General features: G+C 47.0%; 2 protein-coding genes across 2 annotated transcripts in view; one reads left to right on the top strand and one right to left on the bottom strand.

The window, feature by feature from the left end:
* Positions 1–2,756, top strand: part of wasf3b (WASP family member 3b) — a 12,913-nt gene extending 10,157 nt beyond the window's left edge. Inside the window, exons 6-9 of the mRNA XM_030769924.1 lie at positions 1–33; positions 502–759; positions 1,771–2,069; positions 2,538–2,756. The exon at positions 1–33 is cut by the window's left edge and continues 149 nt beyond it. Coding sequence (XP_030625784.1) covers positions 1–33; positions 502–759; positions 1,771–2,069; positions 2,538–2,695 — 748 coding nt within the window. The 3' untranslated portion in view covers positions 2,696–2,756. The remainder of the gene's footprint in view (positions 34–501; positions 760–1,770; positions 2,070–2,537) is intronic.
* Positions 2,757–7,929: 5,173 nt separating this feature from the next.
* On the bottom strand, positions 7,930–8,955 carry gpr12 (G protein-coupled receptor 12). The gene has a single exon (XM_030769933.1). It carries the CDS (start codon positions 8,953–8,955, stop codon positions 7,930–7,932), a length of 1,026 nt encoding a protein of 341 aa, XP_030625793.1.

Below are 8,955 nucleotides of genomic sequence, written 5' to 3'. Positions count from 1 at the left end.
GTCATCTGAGAACTCCATGTCCCCAGAAAACAGGTTGGCACATACACACACACACACACACACACACACACAGACACACGCCTATACCCAGGCCTTATCCCTCTTTATCTGTATCTATTCACAGATTATTTTTTAAAATTCTCTCAGTCTCTCTGTCTCAGTTTTCTCTGTTCTTCTTAAATGGAGCTGATTTATTTTCACCTGACACATGGCACCATGTTCGTTTATATAGGCAGAGAGAGTGCAGGCCAGAGCAGAGGCCCCGGCAGGAAGTTTAGATTACGGGTGGAATTTAAGTTCTTGATGTTATGGGTTCATGCGTATTTTCACAGTATAATATTACCAAGGTTTGGTTTATTATCAAATGTTCCTTCTCTCTCTCTCCTTCTTTTTCCCCCTCTCTCTCTCTCTCTCTCTCTCTCTCTCTCACTCACACACACACACACACACACACGCACACACACTCTGTCTCCCTCTCTCTCTGTGTCATGGTCTGTTTAGGTCCCATGGCCAGGACTACATGGACCACCACCATCCCACAATGCCTAACCATGCTGGCCACGCCCACACCTACTCAGGCCCGCCCCCTAGCATGGCGGCCCTGTCAGCACATGCCCAGATGAGTATGGAGCAGGACTACAGGGGCGGGAACATGGCCTACCGAGCTGGTACACTGGGCCGTCCACACCAAGCCCCGCCTCTGCCACCTCCAGCGGACGCAGTGAATGGCTCCTTGCCTCTCCCTCCGGTGGACTACAGGTTGGTGCTCCTGTCAATCTTGGTTTTGGGGCCAGCAACTGCGATCACAGTAAAATTTGATCTGGCCATCGATCTTTCGTCAGTGCCATTTGAAATGAACGATCGAGTTTGTTGACTTCAGAAAAAATAAAAGTTATTTATTTAAGAAGCAGTAGCATGATGGGTACAGGCTCCAGCCCCAGAATCAGAGGCTTTTCGGCTATAATCTTGGCAGCCCACCCATGGATGTTTATTCAGCGCTGGGGGGGGGGGCATCTGGTTCCTCTGTTCTAGCCGTCCTTCTGACTCAAGCCCCAGTGCCCTTGGGTGAGAGGGTTCGCTCCATGTTTCTCCAGTGGTGCGGCTGTAGCACATGCCTGTGGCCCTTCTCTCAAGGCTTATAAATGAGCAAGAAGTGTCCTCAGTGGGTTAAATTAAAGATTAAGAAAAAAAAAAAAAGACAAATGCCCCACCCCTTCATCCCCCCCACCAACACACCCACCCTGCTGTGCACTGCAAAGCAAGATCATCTGCATTCGCATATCCCGTCCTGTGTTTTCCAGGGAGAACCTTCATCTCTTTAAGATTAGTAATGGAGTTTGGCCTTTAATCTGTCTCTGATTCTCGTGTCAGCTTTTGAGAACAGCCTGAGGGTTGTTTAATCCATGCTGTAGCACTGACTGATCCCTAATCTTTATTCTAATCCCAGTCGTCAGACTTAACCACTGGAGATACTGAGTTTTCTCTCACCGTGGAGGGAAAAGAAATGATAATGGTGCCACCTTGTGGTCAAGAGGTTTATTACTGTGCAGATGGTTTTGATACTATTCTCGGCCTTTGGTATCAGAGAGAAGAGCTCGTGGTAATGTCAGTTTAAGATCTGTTCGAAAACTGTATTTGAAAAGCTACTTGTAGTGGTTTTACACTGACAAAGACAGGTTCCATCTCTGCTTATCAGCTCCAAGGCATATAACCCTCCTCTCTCTCTCTCTCTCTCTCTCTCCCCCTCTCTCTCTCTCTCTCTCTCTCCAGTATGGACTATATGAACTCCGGGCCACCCCCTCCTCCCTCTGCCCCTCTGATTCCGTCAGCTCAGACGGCCTTCGCAATGAACCCACCAACAGGCTACCTAGGACCAATGAGTACATCTGGTGGCTATGCCCCGCCTGCTCCTCCAGCCTCTGGACCAATGGCTGCTCCTCCTCCACCAGGGCCCCCGCCTCCTCCTCCTGCTGCCGCTCACCCTGCCACTGCTAAAATGCCCTCTGTGCCAAGCGAGGCCCAGCCAATCAGTGATGCCCGCAGTGATCTCCTCGCAGCCATACGCATGGGTATGCACACACACCTGTGTTCGTGTGTGTGTGTGTGTGTGTGTGCACGCGAGTGTGTGTGTGTGCATGTGTTTGGGGGGGGTTTGTGTGACATCATGTATGTGTGTGTGTGTGTGTGTGTGTGTGTGTGTGCGCGAGTGTGTGTGTGTGCATGTCTGTGTGTGTGTGTGTGTGTGTGTGTGTGTGTGTGTGCGTGTGCATGTGCGTGTGTTTGGGGGGGTTTGTGTGACATCATTTATGTGTGTGTGTGTGTGTGTGTGTGTGCAAAGTCCACTGATAAATGAGATTGAGTAAACATGAAATGGTAATAATTTGGGTACTGAGGATATGGATGTTTCACTAAAGCGTGTGTTGTGTGTGTGTGTACATCTGTGTGTGTGTGTGTATCTGTTTTTATGTGTGTCTCTGTGTATATCTGTGTGTGTATCTTTGTGTGCGTGTGTGTATATCTGTGTGTGTATTATCCAGGTATTCAGCTGAAGAAGGTTCAGGAACAGCAGGAGCAGCAGGCGAAGAGAGAGCCCGTTGGTAACGATGTGGCGACCATCCTGTCCCGTCGCATCGCCGTCGAATACAGTGACTCAGAAGACGACTCTGAACTGGAGGAGAATGACTGGTCTGATTAGAGCACTCACACACACACACGCACGCACGCACACACACACACACACACGCACACACACACACACGCGCACACACACACACACACACACACACACACACACACACGCCGCCACACTCTCCTGCCCTCACACAAACACTAGAGATAAGTAAATAAATACACACATACATACATACAAACATACATACACATATACATAAATTGCAAACACATTTATTGCAAACACACACACACACAGACACACACACACACACACACACACTAGGTTGCCTATCCCATTGTAACCAAACCAGGGGCAGATTTAATAGCAGCATCCCCCTGACTGAACACAGTTGACTTTTTCCATTCTTTTCTAATGCTTTGTAAAGACAGGACTGTGGGTAGGTGATCTGGATGTATGTAGTGAATAGGGAATGAAACTAAACAGGAGCAGAAGAACACTGCAGATGAGCCAAACCCAGTCTAACTGCTGTTCTGAGATTAGTTGTGTATGGTTAAGGGTCTGCATGATAGTATTTATTAGTGGACTGGAACAGATCTGAGGTCAGTTACAATACAAGTGAGAGCTGACAATGTAGAGCTGATTAAACAGATTGACTGACCACTCACATGTGAATATGCTTGCTTTGTAAAGTCTGCCTGAAAGTTGTTTGTGTGGGAGATGTGAAGTATGAACTCTGGTCTCTTTGAAATAAAATAAAAAAAAACAATTTTACTGATAAAATGAATCACTGTGCCTCTTTTCCTGGCCTGCTGGACCTTCGTCATGGAAACAGTTTGGACTCTGAGACATCAGTCTCCATGGAAACAGTAAAAGCTGAGACAGATGTCTCCATGGAAACAGCACATTTGAGGAACCAAGCCAAAAGATGTGAGAGTGTTAAAAAAATAAATAAAATAAACAGGCTGAGGTATTTTTAATGCACTGCACATTATTTTAATACAAAATTAACAAGATCTTTCAAGTCATTCAACTAACCAAAGCAATAAAAAGATACAACCAACACCTTGGAAAAATATACACCACGTTCACACACACTGCTTTACAATGTCCCAGTTAATTAGTGCATGTTGATAATAGTTCTATAGTGTTATTTTGCAGATAAGTAATTTGTTGTGCCTTTTCTTGTCAAAAAAATAAAGTGCATTTCACAGTTAAAACTACGTATACATCTACACAAGATGCTGTCACTTCACCGCGTTACCCCCCGTGGCCGTCTGATCTTTTGAAAGTTTGGGGTCAACGCAACCTCTGTGGCGTTTCATCCAAGGGGCTGGATATTAAGCAGAAATCAACATTTTCTCTTGAGACCATTTTTCCACTTCCTAAATACTGTTCCCATCAAAATAATTGCTCCCCTACCCTGACTAGTCTAAGCACTTGTCTCTTATTGTCCTCTAGGATTCCCTTTAAGACAGACAATCACATTCTAACCTAGCCCTTTCCACTTCCAGTGAGAGAAAAACAAAAAGGCTGATGTTGATGATGTCATAAAAAGGGCTTCAGAACCCTAACATGGAAGCCAAAGGAAATTTGAGTCATTCTTTGATTTCATGCTTTAACTCACAGTTCAGTCCCAACTGCTTTAGAACCTTAGAATGTCCTTTTGAATAGTAATCCCGATCACTTTAGAACACTGTAGAATCCCCTTTTATGACATCACAACCTGTCAGTGTGAAGCTCTTATACTGAATTACAATGCACAGTTACGTTTGTCTGAAAACACAAGGTACAATCAGACAAGAATCTGCCCTTGACATCCGCTACCATCACTCCGCACTAAAACACGTGGCTCTACTGACATCATGCATTTGTTCTCCTGACATCAGCACCGCAGAGGTGAACTCTTTCAGAACAGAACAAAAGGAAGGTTTCCGTACACTGATCAGAATACATGTGGCCAAACCTTCTGGACCGACATCTTCTGCTCTTCTCCTGATGGGGAATATGCATCTCACCAGCTCTTCAATACATTTTCAGTCCGTTTTTTGCAAGAGAGAGGAGACATGGAGAGCAAGGGAAATAAGACAGGGTCAAAGGTCAATCCTTGCAGAACAGAGTATCATGACGGATGTCACTATCTCTAAATCACATGCCCTATATACAGGATCCAGTCAGTCATCGGGAATCCAAATAATAATAATAATATTAATAATAATATTAATAATAATAATAATAATAATAATAATAATAATATTCCGTTATCGGTACATTCAGAAGAAGCTATACAGTGCACTGTGATGCCAGAAAGAATCTTAGAATTCAGACAGAAAAAAAAAAATTAAAACCCAAGAAGAAAAAAATAGAAACTTTCAATAAATATAACAAAATAGATTATTTTTCAAAGGTGAAGGAATGTTTTTCCCTTGTTGTAATATGGTACAATAACAGCAGCCTGATGTTTAGCACAAAATCTCACATACTTTATCAGGAACAGGATGTGATGTCACTGCTTTAACCCTGTCCCCTTTCCCACCATTTGTCACTCACACGCCACTCAAACTCCTGACCCCGGGACGGTTTACAGGTCACTCAGGCGAAAGGTCACGAGGGTGGACATATGTCGCCAGGAAGGCATGGGGCAAAGAGAACACCTCTCTACGAGTAATGGGAAGACTAAGAGCCTGTATCCTAAACATACCTAGGTGTAGATCTCCACACCTGTTTGTCCCTTTTTAGAGAGACAGATGTGTATTTGTGCAGTTCACAAACACACATGCACACGCACACACACGCACACACACACTCTCTCTCTCTCTTACACACACACACAAAGTTATACATGCACACCTGCATGCACATACACACACGCGAACACGCACGCAGACACACACACACACACACACACACACACACACACACACACACAAACACAATCATGCACCAGAACAGATCAGAGTCACATTATCTCACAGCAAAGTGCTAAAACATCTCCAGTATTCACAAAAGCCAATGCAAACCGCAAACTGGCATACAAGTCACATTAAGGGTACAGTAGTAACTTCATTCATAGCTTAGGTATTCATAGTCCATACAGGCAGGGTCCTGATACCCCCCACCGCTGAGGAATCTGCAGGAAAAGTACACGAGGCAGTGAGAGTAGACCGTTGTAACTTGAAGGGCTGGAACCGTCCGTCCAGTTCACATTTTGTAAACCCAAAAAGCCACTGGATGATGTCACACGTGCGTTACTCGGCAGACAAAGTAATGAACTGGTCGTATTTTTTTGACGCCCATACTATCTCCGCGACACACACACACACACACACACAAACACACCTCCCCCCTCCGCTGGTACAAGTTTAATGAGTTATGGAGTTATGGTACTATTTCCGTTTGAGATGACCGTTTTACTTGACTAAGGCTGTTATTGCTGCTTGAGTATTGCTCTAATTTGGCGAACGATAATCGGCACGTGATTATTGCTTGCTGATGGAAATGCTGCCACGGTGTTAATATGGAGGCCAATGGAGACCAACCGTTTCTGATGCTGGACGGTGGAAGCCGAAAAAGCTCCGATCCAACTCACTGCGATGGTCGAGCTCAAACTGCAGCGGATGGAGAAGCAGCGGACCACAGGTACTGTTGGCACTCATGCAACTTAACATCTGTGGTCATATACCATCCCTGTACACAGCAACCAAGTCTTTTTTTTTTTTTTTTTTTTTAGCTTTCTACCCTCACACATGTTCTTTTTTTCAGGTCTTTTCTGAATGACTAGACGTAACTTGTGGCAGGTTTTAAAGGTTGGGCAACATTTTGCAATTATCAACCAATAGTGAGATGTTATCTGAATTTATATTGGATTCACTGGTAAATGTAAAAATGGTGTTAAGCCACGGGTTTTCATTTGGTAGCTTTTGTTTTTTTTGGCATTTTGTAACCAAAACAAATAGAGGCCACTTCAAATTTCAATATATAACAGATCTTGTAGCAGAACGTAGATATGTCTTTTTGCATCCTAAAGCCAGCCTATCGCTGGATCGACCGTGGAGCAGAATTACAGAATTATTTCACAAATGGGACAACAATGAGAGCGGTATCACTTTTTCCGTGATAGCAACCGTTAAATGCCAGCCACAAGGTTATTATTAACCAAATATTCTGTGAAAGTTTAAAAAATTGCGAATCTAACTGATTCAAAATCTTGAGGGCCCAGCGAAAAAAAAAATAAAGCAACTAAATCCGAGCGCTTAAATTTCCCTCACGCCTAACTTCTTGTCGCTGGATATTAACAAACTGACTTGACACTCAAGGGACAATTCCGCTCTCACTTAAACAGCGCATATTCAAAAGCAAACTGTTTAAATTACTCATGAATTATATAACAATTCCTGACTCCATAATCCTGCACTTATGTATGAGATGGATTTGTGAGGATAAAACGAATTAGCACGGAAACTGTCGACACAAATCTACGCAAAGGCATCCGTACGTTAAGTATCCGGAGGGGGGTGGTCTCATTCCGAAACTGTTGTTTAGCTCTTGATGGTGTTCTGTTTTTTTGTTTGTTTGTTTTTTTGCTTGTTTTTTTGTTTTTGGAGGATAGTGTACATTCGGACCCACATGGGTGAAATCGCAAAGAAGGACCAAACAGAGAGAGAGAGAGATGATATGCGCCGCGCTCTCTCTCTCTCTCTCCGGCTCAGTTTCTTCAGCGTCTGCGGAGGACGCAGGGCGCGGATCACCAAGCGCCTGAGCTATTTTTAGCATCCCGCGGTTGCTTAGCTTTCAGCGCACGTTCAGAGTGCAGGAGTGAGATGCGATGAGCGTGCCCGCAAGCCTCTTCAAACTCCCCCCTTTTCGCCCTCCTCTTCCTCCTTCTCTACCCACGGGCTCCCTCCGTGGCCATGCCGAATCATCACAGCCCCGCGAAGAAAGTAAATAAAAATTAGCTTACATCGATAAAAAGCCGCAGATTGCAAATATCTACATCATATATACAGTTGCCTGCCACAAAACAACATCGCCCCCCCCCCCTTTCATAACAGAGTGTGGCGCGGGAGTTGGGTTAGGCTCAGAGAGGAACCATAGAGGCAGTGGATTCTTTATGTTACATTACAATAAAGGGGAAGACATGAAGGGTTCACACACACACACACACATCGCCTTTTCCCTCAGGGGTAAGATCAGGTTTCCGTCGCGCCATTGGAACCAAAGGTTCTGACTAAGCCCGCTTTGTTTGTTCCCCGGGGGCCGCGGGCATTGTGCCGCAACCCGGGGAGATGCCCCCTTCATCAGACGTCACTTGGCGTCCGTGCCCGCTGTGCCACGCTGGCAGGGATGCACCCGCAGCACACCAACCACAGAGCCTTCTGGATCTCCTGGTTACGGAAGGCATAAATGACGGGGTTGATGACGGAGTTATAAGTGGCAGGCACCAGGGTGGCGTACGTGTAGAGGGGAGGGTAGGTGTAGTCAGCGATGAGCGAATAGACGGTGAAGGGCATCCAGCAGGCGGCGAAAGTGCCGAGGATGATGGCGAGGGTGGAGACGCCTTTCCGCGTGGTGACGTAGTGGGGCGTGGCGGCCAGGAAGTGGTGCTGGAGGGCGATCTGGTGGGCGTGACGCATGACGATCTTGCAGATCTGGACGTAGAGCTGAAGCATGAGCCCGAACAGGAGCAGGAAGGACACGGACAGAACCGCCACGTTGTTCTTCGTCAGCGGGCGCACCACGCTACAGGTGTCCTCCTGGCCGAGGCAGTTGACCCCCGTGACGGGGAGCAGCCCCAGACAGACGGACACGCCCCAGAGAAGGACCAGCATGGTGTACGTGAAGGCGGCCGTTCGTTCGGAGTTGTAGGTGAGGGCATAGTAAAGCGACAGGTAGCGGTCGATGGTGATGGCCAGCAGGCTGAAGACGGAGGCGGAGAACGAGGCCACCACCAGCCCGACGGTGACCAGCTGGGCCGAGTCGGACTGGAGCAGGTAGGCGAAGGTGAAGTGTAGGACCAGCCCGAGGCCGGCCAGCAGGTCCGCCAGCGCCAGGCTCCCGATGAGCAGGAACATGGGAGCGCGCAGGGTTGGGTTCTGCCAGATGACCAGTACCACCAGGGCGTTCTCGCAGGCGATGAGAGTGCCCGACGAACACAGCACGATGTCCCACGGGTTCACCAGCAGCTCCGCGGGGGGCCGGGGAGGCAGCGCGGCCGCGGGGGGCAGCGTCACCGAGGTGATGTTCTCTGTGCTGCCTGCTCCGCTGCTGGCCCAGGTGGGGTCAGGGGTCATCCAGCTGGGAGTGACGGGCGCCTCCTCACTCAT

Source organism: Chanos chanos, chromosome 3 (genome assembly GCF_902362185.1).
Source record: "Chanos chanos chromosome 3, fChaCha1.1, whole genome shotgun sequence".
Taxonomy (NCBI): Eukaryota; Metazoa; Chordata; class Actinopteri; order Gonorynchiformes; family Chanidae; genus Chanos; species Chanos chanos.
Note: the sequence above shows the minus strand (reverse complement) of the source record. Positions and strands in the feature narration are given on the sequence as shown.

What these genes read in the sequence shown, in the direction of transcription:
- gpr12 (XM_030769933.1), bottom strand. Translation starts at nt 8,955, where the DNA reads ATGAGTGAGGAGGCGCCCGTCACTCCCAGCTGGATGACCCCTGACCCC.